The sequence below is a fragment of the Fundulus heteroclitus genome, chromosome 8 (genome assembly GCF_011125445.2).
Source record: "Fundulus heteroclitus isolate FHET01 chromosome 8, MU-UCD_Fhet_4.1, whole genome shotgun sequence".
NCBI lineage: Eukaryota > Metazoa > Chordata > Actinopteri > Cyprinodontiformes > Fundulidae > Fundulus > Fundulus heteroclitus.
In genome coordinates this window covers 10474893-10494515 of record NC_046368.1, presented here as the reverse complement: position 1 = coordinate 10494515, position 19623 = coordinate 10474893, and the positions used below count along the sequence as shown (strand labels likewise).

At 41.9% G+C, this 19623-nt stretch overlaps 2 protein-coding genes across 2 annotated transcripts; both read right to left on the bottom strand.

Moving 5' to 3' along the window:
• Positions 1-472: 472 nt before the first annotated feature.
• LOC105929311 (phospholipase A2) lies at positions 473-4434 on the bottom strand. Its single transcript, XM_012867030.3, has 4 exons — positions 3308-4434; positions 2233-2380; positions 2005-2138; positions 473-1316 (listed from the first exon to the last, which is right to left on the bottom strand). Exons 1-4 carry the CDS (start codon positions 3354-3356, stop codon positions 1198-1200), a joined length of 450 nt encoding a protein of 149 aa, XP_012722484.2. The 5' UTR covers positions 3357-4434; the 3' UTR covers positions 473-1197.
• A 763-nt stretch (positions 4435-5197) lies between these two features.
• prkab1a (protein kinase, AMP-activated, beta 1 non-catalytic subunit, a) lies at positions 5198-16868 on the bottom strand (the record flags this gene model as incomplete). The annotated part of the gene is given in 7 exon segments (XM_036140092.1): positions 5198-8543; positions 11320-11388; positions 11610-11743; positions 12811-12925; positions 13411-13504; positions 13621-13790; positions 16686-16868. Coding segments are annotated over 7 exon segments (810 nt in total). The 3' UTR covers positions 5198-8465.
• Positions 16869-19623: the final 2755 nt, after the last annotated feature.

The following is a 19623-nucleotide window of genomic DNA, read 5'->3' as shown; positions in this document are numbered from 1 at the left end:
ACAACTTAAAATTTGCACATGCAAGAACAGTTTCATATTTGTTAAAAGCTTTTATTTGGATTTTTCATAAATTATCAGTCTGGATTGGAAAACAGAAAACTGTCAGCAGTACTGGCAATTTTAGTTGCCATAACAGAAAAATACATACATAAGGCGTAACTTGTGAAACTCTAACTGGTCTCGTATCTTTTTTTGTCAGTGTAGTGCGTCATTTTCCTCATGTTATCTTTCAGCTAGCAGCAGTCAAAGCTGGGCTAGTGCCAGGAGCCAGCTACCAGCTGCTGAGCTTACGCATTGTCTGAAAAACTGCCTGAAGAGTGATTCAGTGGGCTGCAGGCTCAGCAGTGAATCACAAAGAGCGAGCAGTGGGTTGTTAAGACAGATGACACGCCGACAGGCTGAAGAGACGATAACCAGCGACGGGTTCATTTATGTTTGTTTGCCAAACAGACTGGATAATGACCGAAATCTCGTGTGAATCTTCATTTAATTTGCAGTTACTTAACATCTCCTGTTTATGCTCTTCATGCACGATTGAAATATTGACAGGACAATTAAGATTAGGGAACCTTCTAATGTTGTCAGTGTACACAAGTATATAGATCAAACTATCTTCAAATTAAGCACAATGAATTCATTATTATTGCAACTGTTATATAACTAAACTGCACTGCCATCATTATGTAATTATTTGGAAAGCACCAAGAAGACAAAAAAACAGATTAAATTAAATAAATTGTGGTTTTACATTTGTCAACCAAATGTCTTTTTCTCTGTCAAAAAGCCATTTATTATTTTATCAATGTTACATAAAGTAAAACAAAAAAGCTGATGTGGAGCAGCTTAACACTTTTCCCCCCGTCTTTCCACAAAGCTACAGTAAAAGTAAAAGATGAAGAACAGCGCCCTCTGTTGACTATAGGAGTACTGCACTGAAAATTGCAAATACAATCGAGCAAAAGTGTCTAAAATGAAGATGGCATTTATGAAGACATACAATGTAATAGCTGCAAGCCCAACCAGAAACATCCAGCACAGAAGAGGATGGATGGTTAAAAGGCCATGGATAGATCATGTCATCAGTAAATTATCCTGTAAGGTCATTGTGATCCGGATTGAGGCCAAACAAAGTAGTATAGCTGTCTGTACATGGATGTGACATGTTGATGCACAGATTCTTTGCTCAAGCAAACGACTTTACTGACACTGGTCACTTGGGAGGTGCTCATGCTCAGGGATCCACTCTGATCGGCTAAAGCACTCTGCGGCTTTCCGGTCGCACTCGCAGATGAACATCTCACATGGATCATTTTTGTCTAGGGAAGAGGAAGCAGTGGTTTCAGTCTTTGACAATCAGAAGATAAGCAGGCACTGCTGTGTAAAATAGTGCAAGGACAGAGTTGGCAACTTCGGATTTGAGCTGGAGGTGAGACCTGTGTCTGGATTGGGTCAGTCAGATAAAAAAAATGAGGTAGCAAAAAGGTAGCAAATTAGTGTTCAAATTAATGGCAGCTTATCAAGATTTCCAAAAAAGGAGTGGAAGTTGGTAACCTGGCCAGCCAGACTGATAATGTGTAGCACTCCACGTTCTGCACATTAACAATCTGGATCTGCTCCCATCGAATCTGTTTGGGTAAAGGAGGGACTTTCAGCAGAACTGATAGGGTGAAGCGACACCTAGTGCTCGCCTACCAAAGGTTGGTGTTAATATCAAATGAAAATGTAAGCAGCAGATTTATATTGGTCCATCTCGGGGCTTGGCAGCTCTTGATTTTGGCACAGCTGTATGTCCCGCCTAAAACCGTTATGCTACAACGTGATTGGCCCGAACGAAAAACAGTTCGGGCCCAACGATTGCAATGGGAGCAGAACAACATAGATTGTTGTGTGTTTGTGAATGCACAAATACCGTGAGAATTCAGCTTGCAGGCGAGCTTAGAAAATAGGCAACTCTGACATAATCAGACAAAAAAAATACATAAATAAAAAAACAAGGCAACTCACCTGTACAAGTGACCTTTTTGTTACTCTCATCACAGGTGTAGTCGTAGAACTCGGTGTAAGGGTTGTCCAGGATGGGCCAGCACTCAGGATGCTGCATAGCGTCACTGTAACACTGGTCATGAACCTGGCAGCACCTGCATAGAGAATAAAGTGTCAAGCATAGCAATCTTTAAAAAAATAAAATAAAAATGAAATGTGTTGTTAGTATGAGGCAGCTTAAACAACGACCTGTCCAGGTCATCAACGGGTGTGCCAGAGCCTCCCCACCCACAGTAGCAGCCATAGTCTGCGTAGTCAAGAGCAGGCCAGCTATCAGGCATCAAACATATGATCATTTTCCTGAACTGGGTGAGAGCCTTGTAGTCCAAAGAGTGGGCTGCAGGGAAACAACATGGTTTGAGGTCAGCTCAGGTTGTCATATGTACAGTAAATGTAATTAGAACCCTTTAACTTTTTTACATTTTGTCACATTACCACCACAAACTTCAGTATATTTTATCTTGACTTAGGGTGACCAACACAGTGTACCACACAACTGTAAAGTGGAAGAAAAACAGAGAGACATATTTTTTCCTAAATTAATAATATGAAATAGTTAGCATACAATTGTGGCCAGCCTTCTTTACTCTGATGCCCTTAGTAAAACCCAGTACCACCAATCACCTTCAGAAGCCACGTTATCAGTAAAAAGAGTCTACCAGTGACCAATTTAACCTTGTTCTCTCTTTTAAATACATGTACAAAATGTTTGGTGCTGGAAAAAAAAAAAAAAAAAAAAAAAACACTGCATGACACGGTGGTGCAGCATATTGCTGTTTTGATGCTCTTGTTCTGCAGGGACAAGGCAGCTGTTCGTAGTTGATAGGAAGATGGATTGAGCTAAATACAGGACAATCCTGGATAAAATCCTGCTATGGGCAGCAAAAGACACGTGACTGGGGTGGATGTTCATGTTAAACCAACCCTTCAAGTACAGCCAGGGATACAATGAATAGGCTCAGATCTGACTGACCTTAAGCTATTTTACAAGAAAGGATCGGAAATAAATCAGACTTGGGATGGACAAAGCTGGTAAAGCCATAACACAAAAGACTTGCAGCTGTAATTGTGGAAAAAGGAGGGTTGGCAATGAAATGCACAGGGTTCTGTGCAAGTGCACCATGTTTGGCTATCGCACGAAAAGCCAAAAAAAAATATATATATATACATCAAAGTTTTAAGCTGTATTTTGGCAAAATGGGTAAAAGCGTAGGGGTTCTAAACTCCTTTTGCAGTCGCAAAATTTCTGTCGAGTTGTACTCACCTACCGAGAGACCAACAGCCAAGAGGAAGACAGTCTGAAAGGCATTCATCCTGTGAGTGTGAGGGTTCAGCCGCAGAGTGACTTTCACCCAAGCACAAACTCCCTTTATATAATAGGTAAGGTGAGGGTCCTTGGGTGTCAGCTGTCCATACAGCACATGGTCACACGCACCCTGACAATCAAAACACAAACTGCCATGTGCAAAAGTTAAAAAGCATTCTCACACCCCGTGAGCTTGGATTCCACATCAGAACCCTCACCGGCTTAGTCGTCCAGCTAAAGTCGCCGCTGATTATCAGGGCTGGCCATATAACACCTGCTTACAATCTATGACTAAAATTAAATGGAAGTGTGGTTATAAATAACTTTGTTTTCAAGGATTTTCTAGGAGCTTGTAAAATAGTAAAAAAAATATAAGCATTGCAATTTTAACTGGAAGTGTTTTTGATGTATCAGAGCTTACTAATGTATTGTCATGCAACATTGTAATGAACAGTGATGTCACTAAATCATCCCAGCAGAGTGTAAGTTACACATATCCACATGCCTATTAGCATGTTTTTTGATTAAAGTGATCAGCAAAGTTTGTCTATTTGTGGTGTACATGTACTCCTTCATTATTATTAGTATTGTTATTATTATTAGTGTATCATTTCTTTTCGCTGTCCAGTCATTCATCATTTAAGGTGAAACAGATTGAAAGGGACTCCCCCCCAAGATTATTCAAACTCTTATCAAAGCATGCTGTTGTTTTAACAAGGAAATACCTAAAATATCATCTGAATATCTAAAGTATCACAACTGATCCATTTTCAAGACAACCTTTCTATGAAACCTTAGATAATATTAAGATAATCCAGAATTTGTTTATTTTAATCAACCAATAACTTTGTGTCTTGGTATAAATACAAATATTTCACAAAAGACTATTGAACACTGAGTCTAAGTAAAAAAACAAACAAAAAAAAAAACGTTTTTAGATTTTTAAAAATGGCAGGTAAAAAAATTATGAATGCCTTTTTCAATAATCAGTGGATAAACCTTGATTGGCAATACAGCACACATATGATTCTCGTAATTGCTAGCAAGCATTTTGAAACTTCAAACGTTTTCTGACTATTCATCCTTTGCAATGAGCTCCAAGTCTTCATTACTGGAAGAACTCTATGCCATCACCCTAATCCTTATAGCTCCCTCCATAGACTCCATAGACCCACTCTAAAAGGCTGGTATTACCCACATTTAGAAGAAACATGTCGGCTAAATTAAGATTCATTCAAATCTGGGCTAGAGAGAACTTTGGGTTAAACTTTATGTTATGCATATGACTCAAAGACTCATTTTGAAAAACAGCCTCTATTTTTTTGTTACCTTCTCTAAATATTCCAAATGTAGGACATTATAATGAAGCTCAGCTTCAGCTTAACAAGCTCAGCTTCTTAAAGGTGCAGGCAGCAATATTAACTCCTGAAAAAGACCAACACTTACCATCTGTATTAGATAGAGCCTCCACCAGAGGGCATATTTTAAATATAGGAATATAGAAATATAGGAACTAAATTATGTTTTTGCAGAAATACCAATCACGTTAGAGGTAAGGTATAATTGTATCAAAAGAGACAAGTCCGACGATCCCAAAGCGCTTTGCACTGCAGTCAGTCATTCAACCATTCACCCACCCCAACATAGGGGTTGGGTGTGCAGCTATTTCCTTGAAGCAATTTCCTGACTAATAAACTTCTACACTGTTGCCACCAGTATAAGGTGGCTGCAAAGATAGCAATCAATTGTTGCCACATGCTTGATTAGGAGAAGGGATTGCTATGAATTTAAAAGTTAACTTTTAAGGCAATGCTATATTCCATGATTAACAACACAGAGGTCAACAGATTGATGTGATCTGAATTTAATCTTTCCATCATGCAGAAAAGCGAAGAGAATATGACAGTGGTATCAGTACTACACCGCCGATACGTTTGTCATGTTATCAGTGCACAAATTCAACATCAAATCATCAAAGTGCTAAAACCTTTGTTTGAGTGGAATGGTTTTGAACCGAACAAGGCAATCAACAAAATACAAACATCCTGGATCAACAATATAATCTATAAAAACTAAGATTTAAATTAAAGATCATTGTAAATACTCTATAAAATATATGAACTCTGTCCCATGTGCTCGGCACGTTTCGCCTTCAACATAAACAGCAGAAGAGAACACAGAGAACTGCCTCAGTGCATATTTTCAGTCCAAAACCTGAAGGTTCACATTCTTGATTGGTGACTTCTTGTTTTCTCAACCATGGGAAAGAAAACACTAACGTTCTTTATACATGTTTCTATCAGCACAATGAATGATTACATTTCTTTATTTTCAATTAAAAACACTTCAGTGTCCTATCAAATCATTATTGCTTTGATATTCTTCTAAGCAAATATACTCCTAGAAATCAATGTACAAATACAGGTATTTAAAGTGTATGTGACATGACTGTTTTAAGATAAACTGAATGGAAAGATAACACTGACAATACTGTTTTGACAACAATATTATGCAGATTAAATGGTTGTTGATATACATGGTCATAAATCTCACTAAAAAGGACTCTTTTGAGATTCTGTTGCGCTCCTTTATGAAGTAAAAAGGGAACCCTGGCACATAAACTGACCGCAGCTACAATGGTTGACAAAACAGAAAGTATGAAGGAGTCTTTCGTTTCTGTAAAAATAGCTCAGTCAACTATCAGCTGACTTATCAGAATCTGCACAAGAGTAACCACCAGAAAATAGTGAGTCATTATCACTCATTTGCATCTGCATGATGTTTCATTTCAGACTGTACTGTTTCATTGTAGACTGTACTGTTTCATTGTAGACTGTACCCAGGACCCAAACTTCCAAAAAGTACGGTGGGAAATCCTGGGTGTTGCTTGATGTTTATGTTGGGCGTTGATTTTGGGAAAAATGTTATTCAAAGTCAGTCAGGGTATTTACAACTTGATAAACTTCTTGACAGCCCTCTAACACTTGCCATGATTTCACAGGTACTTGTAATAAAACACGTCTAATAAATAATCAAGGCTAAATATAATATATTGGAAAGAATGTTTATATAAATATTCCAATGTAAAGTTTCAAAATTATAAAACCAGGTATCATCTGCTAAATAATAATTAAAAAAAAATCCGCTGAGTTTGCTGCTGCTGCTTCTTGCTGTGCAGCTTAACCTCCAGGGGGAGCTCTTGGCTCTATATATTTCTACAGAAAGGTAAGGCTCAATCTGAACACCCTTATAGAGTAAGGACTCTTTAGCCAAAGCGGAGGTGTGTCGCCATGATAAGTGCTGTCCGAATACTGCAGTCAGGAAGGAAGGAGGTAGGAAAAGTAGCCTGTATGCTTCCTACTGCGGCTAGTTCTGCCTAGGAACCCTGCAACGTCCCTTACTGGCGCTAAGAAGGCCTAAGGTATCCCACAATCCTTTGTGTGACGTGACCTATAAGCACTGCCCACCTCACGGAAATTAATGAAAATATTCAGGGAGAAGAGAGCATACTTTGTTGTTCGTTTTGGGAAGGGTGTCATTTTCAGACGGGGTCCAAGAGTTGTTAGTCATTGTAGGAGCGGTCGGTTTATGCGCCAGGGTGCCCCTTTTACGTCATTAAGGAGCGCAACAGAATCTAAAAAGAATCCTTTTAGTGACAACCATTTATTTAATCCGTATATTTATGTCAAAACAGTTTTGTCAATGTTATCTTTCAATTCAGTTAATCTTAAAACAGTCATGTCACAGGCACTTTACATGGGAATGAGATAATTGAGACATTAACAACCTTATGTAGATGTTCACAATAATACAGATACTAGATACTAGCTCATCTGTTCTCAGTAGTGCTCAAAAGATTTGCCAACTATTTGCTGTTTTTCTTTTCCAAACTATGATTAAACCTTGACATTAGGTTTCCTTTTATTATTCTTAAATATATTTTTGGGAAGAAATATCTATGTTTACAAAAGGTTAAGTGTGTTTGTTGAATCTTATTAGGTACCATTCCGCATTTATGTGATCATCAAAACTGGTGAGCCATGTTTAAGAAAATGTAAAGACAGACTTCTTCATCATTTTCCATGGATTGATCACTCAATCAGCTGCTTTTCTTTTCTCTTCCTTTCCTGACTCAGGCAGACTCAATGCTATTCTTACACTCTAAAGTTTTATCATCTTTTTGTCCTATTTTTTTCCCCATCAGACTTCTGGTTTGTCAGAGCCATGATCTCTTTGTAGAACAGTGGGTTTCCTCCTTGCAACCTTCACAGTATTGCTCAGTGTTGCTTTAAGCATGGGCCCTACACATGGCACCATCTCCGAAGGCATTGGATTGTTACTTTTTGAGGGGGCTGGATGCAAGTCTGTTAGCAACGGCTGATTACCCACAATTCTTTACTCGGTGGAAGATGAAACTGAAACAGACAGCAACCTTGTCTGAGGCTTTCGCCTGATAAGATTCAACAACTGTCAGCCTGAGCTTCTAAGTAATCTCCTTGGCTGACTAGATAAGACTGATATTCCTTAACTATGGCAGTCTGCTCCTGCATGTCTTCACATACACCTTTTGATTAAACCCTAGCTTGAGGATTTCCAACTCTTTTAAAGGTAAAAAAAAAAAAAAAAGAAGAAGAACAAGCCCGTATTAGTTATAAATGTTAAAAGTTTTAGCTGTAACAAGAAAAAAAGTGTTGCTGTTGTCAGAAGTTCGTAAAGCTTCGGGTCATCGGTCATCAATAATCGGACCTTTTTAAAGCATATTTATAAAAATAACATTTGAAATGTTTAGGACGTTTGAAGATTGGATTTTAGTGCCTTTTCTAAGTGTGCCATTTATTGTTATGTACCGTCACCTCATCCCCATCTCTAAATAATTAAAATTCTGTGACTGTGCTTGAATAAAAAAAATAAAAATCAATTTTCTTTCATCTCATTCAGAGTCATTCTTCAACTAAGACTAAAGTGACCAGGTGACACCGGCGAGGGCTAGATATGAAGCAGGTGTTCTCTAACTTTTTCTAGTTCATGGAAGAAAGAGAAAAGCTTGGAAGAAATATTTCACACACTCTTGAGTCCAATCGGCGCCACACGCCGGCGGAACGAAAACAGATGGCTGTCAGATGGGTTTGTACAACAAAGTGGTGACGTACTTCTTCTTATAGCGATGCGTCGCACTAAGCACCATCACTCCATCCTGTGACCAAATGAAAACAACACATAGGAAAGGTTACTCTTGAACGTTTCAGTAACAATGAAATACAAACTTACAGTTGTAACACATGAGGTCATTAGGAGTTCAAAGCAGTCCCTATACCCCTTTTGCTGCGTCCAGACCAAACGCCTTTTCAGCGTCACAAAGGCGTCTAACGCCTCCACTCGGACGCTTGTATGCGTAAAATCTGACGCCTGCTGGAAGGAGCTACCCTGTTCTTTTGTTTGCTGGAAGCTTTGGAAGATTGCAGATGAAATCGAGCGAGTGGCCTGGCTTTATTTACTGAATAATATAATATAACCTGCGCCATGTTTGGATTCACCCGATAATTCAGCGGCATTTCGAGCTTTGAGTTTCAGCAACTGCTACAGGAGCTGCGCGCTGACGAGGGTCGCTTTCAGCGCTATTTATGTCTCACACGAGCCCAGTTTTACAACCGGTGCCCGCATCTCCCACCAGGACACCAACTACAGGCGCCCCATTTCACCTGATAAGTACTTGTCTCACATTAGCTGGCATCTCGATGTTACCATTTATCGGTAACCTGAAGTAAAAATATTTTTCCTGTCGGAAGATCCCCCACTACGCCACCTAGCGGAGTCAGAGTCTCTCTGATTGGTTGGCTCACCGCATCCTTCAGTTCAGATTTTCAAACTCATGCTCGGGCCATTCTAGAGGCGCTTAACGCACGTCAAGCCAAATTTGTAGCACAAAATGCGCTGACACCTTCAAAACACGCAGCCACCATAAACTTTGAATGCAAACTCGACGCCCTTGATGCTCAAAAGGCGTTTGGTCTGAACGCAGCATTAAGGGTAATAATAATTTGTCATGTTATAGCCACTAGTGGATGGAAAATACTTCTAACAAATTAAAAATAAAAACAGTGGTGCATTTAGTGTCCTTCAGTCAATAAAGTTTGGAAACATCTTTAGCTTCAATTACGCCTCGGTAAGCTATGCAAATCTAGAGACAGAAAGTTTTTTCCCCGTTCCAGCTGTATGTATTGCAAAAATACATGCAGCTCGGTCAGATTGGGTGGCGATGGTCTGTGGACATCAAATTTCTAATCCTGCCACAGATTCTGAGCTTGCACTGGTTGGTTACAATGGATTTTATTTAGGGTTACCAGAGTAAATTGGGCTAAATACAATTAGAGGCTGAACTTTTCAGATATTTATATGTAAGAACTTTTGAATACCATGCATAATTTTTATCTCATTATAACATTTTGCAGTACTTCTATTACATGTCAGCTGTGTTGCCTACGTGGCTCGTCTGCACACTGCAAAACAGGACTTCTTATAACCTTCCTTCAATGATGGTTTTAGCTAATCTTTTTTAAAAAGCCAGATTTGTTGAATGCACGTCTGAAAGTGTTGCCGTCCTTAGATTATCCCACCTGAGCTGAGGATCTCTGCAGCTCCTCCAGGGTTACCACGGGCCTTTAGACCTACTCTCTGATTAACGCCCCGGGCCGGTCAGTTTAGGTGGATGGCCGTGTCTTTGTCGCTTTGTAGTTGTGCATTTTTGTTTTCTGTTTTGAGAGGTCTGGATTAAAGAATGCTCTTTAAAATGCTTTAAGCTTGGGATTCTGTTTCATAATCTAACCGTGCTTTAAGCTTCTCCACAACCTTATTATTATCCTTTTTCCTTGATCTTCATTTCGTTTCACAATTATTCAGTACTTTGTGTCTATTCATCATTTACATTCCTACCAAAAATACATTCATGTTTGTGGCTGTTTATTGGGTATAATTGGTTTTGCACAGTATGTAAACATGTTGCATTTTTACATAAAGGAAAAGCTTCTATTTCCTGTCATTTTAGTTTATGTAAAATACATACATCATCATGGGCTCTATTTATGGTAAATTAATTTAACATCTTGTAATATAATCCCCCAGTTTTGTAAAATCAAACCCCTCCTGATATTACTTAGGACTGCTGCCAGCATAAAGCTTTTATTAGAAAATACACACAACCCTTTTTTTGCTTTTGCGTTATTTAGTTTATATTTGTATTTTTATGTTTTGCGTCTTTGAATGTGACAGCGATTAGATCCTCCCCTGGTATTTTTATTAAGCTATTTGTCGGAGCTCTGAAATGTAACATGATCTACTTTTGAGAGAAACAAGATAAAGGTAATTAAGTTTTAGCAGAGACCTAAAGTAGATGAATGCATGGGAATCTGAAATCCTTATGACACCAGTGGTAGAAGTGAAGTGTTTATATAGTCTATGAAGCTTTTTTTTATCTCTGTTGAACCACTGTTTGACTACTGTCACAAAACAAAAACCCCAACTCAACATGTCAGGCCACATTTTTTTGAAACAGTCAGAAACCTAATGATCACACCCTTGCCCGAATAGAACATCGTGTTAAGCTCCTCCCACATGAATACTGCTTGTTTGTTCTTTTCCCCCTCTAGGTCTCAAGCTGCTGCCTCTATTTATATATTGGCAAGTACATTCTGGTTGTTTTTCCACCCTCAACAAGGGCAATTATCTGTCCTTTAGCCTGTCCTGCTCTCCTTATGCCAGCTTCTTATCACTAATGGCATTCCACAGAAACGACCTGCTCTGCGGACCGAGCGCACGTGCCCGCTACCCATGGCAGCTATTGACACTATCTGGGAAAAACACAGTGAAAGCTGTTCGTTTCTCACAAAGATTTTCCACACCAGCAGCCACACGTTGAGTGGACACATGAGCCGCAAAGAATTAGCTTGCGCAATTCAGACAGGCACAAACTTTACCTTAATTGAAAGTGCATAAAGGTGATTAAGCATGACGTGGTTCGGCTCTGGAAGTAACGCAGGGTCACACTGAAGATAAGGGAAAGACAAAAAAAAAAAAAACGAATAATAAGAAACCGACACAGATTTATGTTTTACTCTAGATGCACTCCATCTAAACGGCCCGAGTAATTTAAAACATATCTTTTAGAAACAAACAGAGAGATAAGGGAAAACAACGGCGCTGCTCCACAACGATCTGTCGTAGAAATAATAATGAGAGCAAACCCAAATGAATCCTGTCCGCTTACAGATATTCCCGTGTCTTTGTTGAGGATGACTTGGAGGAGGTGAGGAGGGAGTATAGGTGGAGACTTAAACTTTTCATCCGGTTTAGGAACATAAGCGTCCTGATGATATGGGCCGGGAGGAGAGCTGGACAGATCTAATAAGAGAAGGGTGGGAGTGGTTAGACAAAAGCAAAAATGTTTTACATCTTCCTCTGTATAAAGCTAAATAATATTGGCTTTTACGCTAAAAATACTGTCTTGCATAAGTATTCAGATGCCTTGAACTTTTAATATTTTGACACGGTGCAACAACATGCCGAACATGTAGAATCCAGAAATCACTTAAATACAATGTATCTGACAACAGGAAGGAAAAAAATTCTCAAAAAGCAACACATAATGCTGTCATCTACAGGAATTCAAGAACAGATGCTTGCAAATTAACACAATTCTGCTCCCATCAGTCATGCATGCATGTTTGTGTGCGAGTGTGTGTATATGGGGGTGGGGGGTGGGGGGTGGCATGGTGGTAGCGGCATGATAGGATCAGTAGGCTATCTGTTTCCAGCAGGGGAAGAGCTGCGTATCAGAGTTGATGGGAGGGTTGAAGGGACTAAATATGGGCAGTACTGAAACACAAGCTGTTAGAGGCTGTAAAACACCTGAGTTTCTCTTTCCAGAAAGGCGACAATCCTAAACCTATGGCGGAGAAAGAATGCCGTTGTTTAGATCAAAGCACGTTCAAAGTGCCGGTTGGCCTGGATAATTTCAATTTAAACAGATAAAGGTTTGAAAATTGATGTGTACAAAAACTATCCATCCAATCTGACTCTGAGGTTTTGTGCAAAGAAGAATAAGCAGAAGTTATCTAGAAGCGCAAAGCCATAGTGTGGCACATGCATGCCACACTATTCAGATTTTTATTTGCAAAAAAAACATTTGAAAGCTAAGTTATATTCTCCTATACTTATATTTTCCACTGGTGACTTTGTTAAACAGTTATTCCACTATTTACAATTTTTTTCATTGTGGCATTATGCTACTGCAAAAACATGGTTTAAGGCTTTTAAATAATCTTTTGCCACATGTTAACTTTAAACCCTATCAATTTACGCAGCAACAAAAGCTAAAATCAAGACTTGCTTGTGTGGTATTAAATTTATGCTTTTCACAAACTTGAATCTGCTTCAGTGAATTGTTGTCCGCTGTTGTTAGCGCTCACCTGACACGTCCGAGGATTTCTGGGAATCCACCATCAGAGCATCAAACACCTCAAAGTCGGTTTTCTTCACCTGGATGATGTTGTTAACGGTGCCAAGCTGGCTGGTCACAATAGGCTGTTAAAAGTCGCAAAACAATCAGATAAAGAAACATCACAGATAACGTATAAGCCAATACCATATTCCTTGCATTCATATGCCCATGGTTAACATTTAATTCGATGTTTAAACTAATTCGGATGACAAGGACCCTTTTTTTTTTTTTTTGAGAAACAAGCATAAAATAACTTGAAAATTTGCACTCCCGGCAAAAAATGTGGTGTGGCTGCCACAACCTGAGGGGGTTCAGCTCTAATTGGCTTCAAAGTGTGTCAATTTGTCAAAGTGTGTCATTAATTTGTCATTTAATTTCCCCTCTGGGATAAATAAAGTATTTTGGAACTGAATTGAATTAGCGAAGCAGAAATCCTTCCATGGTTTAATTGCAGAAATGATCAAAACCACTAATTTAGCTAACATTTTACAGCTAAACCCAGTAAAAAGATGAATCAAGAAGAACACATGGTTTAAACTAAAAAGTCTCTACAGATGTAGCTGCTTACCTCAGTGGGGTCATGGGTCCACTGGCCATCTACATAAAACTTGTACTGATGCTCTCCCTCTGGGAGATCTACGATTGCCACAAACGTGTTCTGACTTGGAAAGGTGATAAAAAAGGAAAGGACATTCAATGGATTTGTCAGTATTTTTAACAATAAAATATCACAAACTTAGCAAAGGATGCAACAGCTGAGTTTAGGACATGGCTCCACCTTCTTATGAGGGGAATCTTGTTGGCCCAGTTGTTGAAGGAGCCTGAGATGTAGACCTCTTTTCCGTCCCCTGTCCAGCGAAACACCGTTGGTCGGTCTAAAGTGGGGCCTTTATCCTCTGCGTCGATGTCTTGCTGCCATGCAAGGAACTCCTCCTTCCCCAGAGGAGCCTGAAACACACGTCAGATCCAGACAACAGATACACCTGTGTTTTGTACCTTTACTTCGGCACTTGGAAAAACAGTTATCTCTCACGAGCCAGTGAGTCGCCTCAATGACATCTCTTTTTCAGCGGTTGTTTTTCTGCTTAAATTTAAATGCAATTTACGCACAACTTGTGTTTTTTTTTTTTTTTTTTTGATTGAAAGACCAGCTGTTTTTAATCTGAGGACAGCGCAAGAGACTTTTGTTTGAACTTAATAAAAAGTAATGAAGTACTGATCATTTTTCACGGACTGGGCATTTAGGGTAGGTTTAAACTGCAAAAAGCATGTTTAAACCAGTATCCCATTCATTCAAATGAATTATTCTGGCATGTTTTTTTGAATAATAACATCCCTAATTAGGAAGTTTGATGGAAATCTGATACCCCGCAGGACCTTAACTAGACCCCGCCATGACGGTGACTCCCTGCCCAGGAGGCGGAGGCAGACCCCGCTAAGCGCAGCGCTGTGCTCCGGAGTCTGTTCTTGGAAATCATCGGACATTTCTGTCTGACATCATTAAACTGGCCACAACAGAGTGAAAATTTAATATTTGGCATCTATTATCTGCTGAAGAAGGAGTCCTACCGGGCTTTTTTGGCCTGTGGGACTCCGGAAGCAGCTGATGTGTACCGGCAGTCGAAGCGGCAGGCGGCTCGGCTGGTCGCCGAGGCAAAAACTCGGGCGTGGGAAGAGTTCGGAGAGGCCATGGAGAAAGACTTCCGCACGGTTTCGAAGCGATTCTGGTCCACCATCCGGCGTCTCAGGAGGGGGAAGCAGTGCAGCACCAACACTGTTTAGAGTGGGGGTGGTGTGCTGCTGACCTCGACTCGGGACGTTGTGCGTTGGTGGGCGGAATACTTCGAAGACCTCCTTAATCCCACCAACACGTCTTCCATTGAAGAAGCAGAGCCTGAGGACTCTGGGTCGGGTTCTCCCATCTCTGGTGCTGAGGTTGCCAAGGTTGTTAAAAAACTCCTCGGTGGCAAGGCCCCGGGGGTGGATGAGATTCGCCCTGAGTACCTTAAGGCTCTGGATGTTGTGGGGCTGTGTTGGTTAACGCGGCTCTGCAACATTGCGTGGACATCGGGGGCAGTTCCTCTGGATTGGCAGACTGGGGTGGTGGTCCCCCTATTTAAAAAGGGGGACCGGAGGGTGTGTTCCAACTACAGAGGAATCACACTCTTAAGCCTCCCTGGTATGGTCTATTCAGGGGTTCTGGAAAGGAGGGTCCGTCGGATAGTCGAATCTCGGATTCAGGAAGAGCAGTGTGGTTTTCGTCCTGGCCGTGGAACACTGGACCAGCTCTATACCCTCAGCAGGATTCTGGAGGGGGCATGGGAGTTTGCCCAACCAGTCTACATGTGCTTTGTGGATCTGGAGAAGGCATTCGACCGTGTCCCCCGGGGGATTCTGTGGGGGGTACTTCGGGAGTATGGAGTACCGGACCCTTTAATAAGGGCTGTCAGGTCTCTGTACGACCGGTGTCAGAGTCTGGTCCGCATTGCCGGCAGTAAGTCGGACTCGTTTCCGGTGAGAGTTGGACTCCGCCAAGGCTGCCCTTTGTCACCGATTCTGTTCATAACTTTTATGGACAGAATTTCTAGGCGCAGCCAAGGTGTTGAGGGGATCCGTTTTGGTGGCCTTAGGATTGCGTCTCTGCTATTCGCGGATGACATGGTCCTATTGGCTTAATCAGGACGTGATCTACAGCTCTCACTGGAGCGGTTCGCAGCCGAGTGCGAAGCGGCCGGGATGAAAATCGGTGCCTCCAAATCCGAGACCATGGTCTTGAACCGGAAAAGGGTAGAGTGCCTTCTCCGGGTTGGGGAGGATGTCCTGCCCCTAGTGGAGGAGTTCAAGTATCTTGGGGTCTTGTTCACGAATGAGGGGAGGATGGAGCGGGAGATCGACAGGCGGATTGGTGCAGCGTCTGCTGTGAAGCGGGCGCTGTACCGATCCGTTGTGGTGAAGAGAGAGCTGAGCCAAAAGGCGAAGCTCTTGATTTACCGGTCGATCTACGTTCCTACCCTCATCTATGGTCACGAGCTTTGGGTCGTGACCGAAAGAACGAGATCCCGGATACAAGCGGCTGAAATGAGTTTTCTCCGTAGTGTGTCTGGGCTCTCCCTTAGAGATAGGGTGAGGAGCTCAGTCATCCGGGGAGGACTCAGAGTAGAGCCGCTGCTCCTCCACGTCGAGAGGAGCCAGTTGAGGTGGCTCGGGCATCTGGTCAGGATGCCTCCTGGACGCCTCCCTGGTGAGGTGTTCCGGGCACGTCCCACCGGGAGGAGGCCCAGGGGAAGACCCAGGACACGCTGGAGGGACTATGTCTCCCGGCTGGCCTGGGAACGCCTTGGGATTCCTCCTGAGGAGCTGGCCCAAGTGGCTGGGGAGAGGGACGTCTGGGCCTCCCTACTGAAGCTGCTACCCCCGCGACCCGACCCCGGATAAGCGGAAGAAGACGGACGGACGGACGGATCTATTATCCACCTAAATACATTCAAAGTTTCCTTTTGATACCTATTTTAATAATTAAAAAAAAGTTAGCGTCCTTTTAACATTCTTTTTGATGTGTCCTTTAATTTGTAAATGCTTTTTCAGTTTCCAATTCCTTTCCTATTCTCCATAATTGTGATTATCTTGCCTTATTATCAGTCATAACTCTGACAATACTTTCAACAAATTAGATATCTTTTTTTTTATCATTTAAAGAGCTCTGTTTGTTAAATTCAAAAGATTTAGCCCTTAAAGTAGTTGAAAAAAAAATGTTCCAGTGCCTACTTTAATTTGAAGAGTTGGATTTCACATCACCGAGAAAGCAACAACACGCTCCTCTTAAGTAAACATCGGCGCATATACCTTCATGTCTTCTCCGTGAAAAATGTCGGCATCCTCGGGGCTGTCCATGAGGATTTTGGGCCTGTCCCCCTCTTTGATGCCGCGGCTGTCCCTCCGCTGGGCCTTCTCGCCGTGGCCCATCGCGGCCCTCTCGCTGCTTGTGTTCCCCATGGTTTCGTCTTGATGCGAGCCGCCGACAGGTCACTGTGGACGGGGTTGAGAACTTGTGTAAAGCCGACGGAAAAAAAAAACGAGATAACACTGGCTTTAAAGAAAACAACAGGATTCATCACCGCCAGCCGCTGCGGGAGTCGTGTCTGCGGGAGATAAGCTAATATATCTCCCCTGGCTTGCGGTGACTTCTTTAAGACTTCGTCTCCTTTTTTTTTACTGCATCGCATTACACTGGGATCACATCCTCACAGAAAATGTAGGTTTGTTTAGTTAACAGAGGATAAAAGCACCCATCTTTTCACAAAGGAACCACAAAGCCGAGCTTCTTTTTTTTTTTTTTTTTTTTTTATAAGGCAAGCTCATATTTGGACAGCATAACCAACGTGTTGTCTTAGATCCAACCTGATCCTCCCATAACACGTCTCGCCGCATGATCGCTCCTCTCTGCAAACAGCCTCGGAGCTCGTGTGAGTTCGACCTTCTGCGGCGGAAAAACCTGTTGATTCCACCGCGGCTAACCACTTGTGGTGTGCGACGCGCCGCACGAGCTCCTGTAGGCATTAATTATCACCTTGACAGGGTACGGGGAATAAAGGCGCCGAAGGTTCCACAAACCGAGTGCCATCCTCCACGCGTGTGTGAGACTGCCGAGTCACCGCCGTGTGTGTCAGTGACAAGTGATGAAGGGATTTTCACACCAGGTGGGCAACGTTATTTGACCATATTGAGCAGAGCTTCCACTCTCAGCCGTTCCTGTTGAACATCTGATACTGTTTTTAAGGGTCCTCGTCCTGTGATGACCCACTTTGGGACAAGCCACGTTCGTCAGAGATGTTCTCACCGACTCTAAAACAATTTGGTACACAGAGGATCCCACAGCTGACTCTATGAGATGCCCAGGTCTTATGCATTCCAAAAAAAGTAAAAAAAAAACAAAGCAACTGGACTTGTTCTCCTTTGTTGAAGACATTCTGCTTCCTGTCCAGGAAGCTTTCTCCAGGAAGCGAAACGTCTTCAACTACGGAAAACAAGTCCAGTTGCTTTGTTTATTTACTTTTTTTGGAATGACCATGACCTGGATGATTGAGAATCTTCACCAGCACCCAGGTCTTATGGCTGCAAAAAAATAAAAAAATAAATAAAAATCAGCCATCACGGTGACGACCAGAAATCTCTACTATCTTCTCATCCGTCCAAAGGAGATTGTTCCAGATGTCTCGGTGGTTTATTCAGACATAACTTTCCCGACCTCGGCCATACTATAATTTTCTCATTAGAGAGAAGAGACCTTCTCCTTCAATCCTCCCACACAAACCACACCTGTTCAGTGTATTAACTGCGGTGAACGTAACCATATACGACTGATGCGGAACTCCGGCTTTTTTTTTTATTTTGTTTTTTTTTGGATTAGACGCTGAAACAGTCGGTGACAGGATGGGCAGCTCCTTTAAAGACATTCCGCTGGTGAAAAATTAATGTTTCTCTACGGAACGAAAGGCTTTGACCTGTTTGACAACGAGCTAATAACCTTCCTGCGACTGATGAACGGCCTCGTTTGGTTCTCCAAGACAACATTAGCCCCTGTTCCACCGCAGGGACTTTTAGCTGCTGCGCGGGATTTCGGACGGCCCTCTGCGCACTTTGATACAATTTTACCAGAGGAGCTTCAATTTCCAGGTAGGCCTGTCACCATAGCAAAAAAAAATTTCTAAAACTTATTGCGATACATCATAATATTGTCATCTGGAGACCTTTTTCAACTAATATGAGTTCCCCTCAGCGTATTCTAAGCCCGCCGGGCGCCGGGTTATACTTGCCGAGCGTTGTTTGTTTTAAATGCCTCGATGTTTGACAGCAACCTAAAAAAGGTCGGTAAAGTTCCCGTCTAGAATAAAACCTACAGGTCTAATAAGCTAATGCAGCAGCTGTTATTAGCTTAACGCATACTGAGGCACCCAGTGTAAGACCGCACCTCTCCTTCGAGCGGCATCGCTCCTCGCTTCCAACTCCCCGTTCCGCAACCCACCAGCCCACCACCGCCAGGATCCCCCCCCATTTTCTCTGGGAAACCCTGCCAAGATTGAACCCCTCCAGCACTGAGGAAACGAGAAGGGAGGGTGAGCAGTCACCGAAGCGCCGTACTGAAACTTTTTCTTTTTTTTACACTGCAAAAATAGAACTAATTATAAGACATTTTTCTTGAAATTAGAGTATTTTTCCTTGATTTGAGCAGCTAAAAATTATTATTTGCCAATGGCATAACAATTCATCTCCATCATCTTATTGCAAGTGCAGTATATCTAATTATCTTATTTTAGGGGTAATAAATACTCATTCCATTGGCAAATAATCTTATTTACCTGCTCAGATCATGGGCTAATACAGGGGTGTCCAACTCCAGTCCTCAAGAGCCGGTGTCCTGAAACTTTTAGAGGTTTCCCTGGCCCCACACACCTGAATCAAATAGCACAATTAGCTCCTCAGTATGCAGTCAGGTTCTTCAGAGTCCTGCTAATTAACTGATTATTTGACTCAGGTGTTGCAGGACACTGGCTCTCGAGGACTGGAGTTGGACACCCCTGGGCAAATACATTCATTTCAAGAAAATGTTACTTATTTTTAGTTCTCTTTTTGCAGTATATTCTGTCTCAGAGAGAGGAGACGGAAACACGAGGGGAAAAGAAACGCTCACCATGAGATTAGGTGAGAATGGAGCTACGTAAAATAGGTTTATCAAATTACCGTTTCATTGCTTTCCTCAGCAGCCGACCAGGCGTTTGAGACT

What these genes read in the sequence shown, in the direction of transcription:
- LOC105929311 (XM_012867030.3), bottom strand. Translation starts at nt 3,356, where the DNA reads ATGAATGCCTTTCAGACTGTCTTCCTCTTGGCTGTTGGTCTCTCGGTA. An exon ending in CCCGTTGATGACCTGGACAG is followed by an intron (nt 2,139 to 2,232) that starts GTCGTTGTTTAA and finishes TTCTCTATGCAG; the next exon opens with GTGCTGCCAGGTTCATGACC. An exon ending in CAAAAAGGTCACTTGTACAG is followed by an intron (nt 1,317 to 2,004) that starts GTGAGTTGCCTT and finishes CCTCTTCCCTAG; the next exon opens with ACAAAAATGATCCATGTGAG.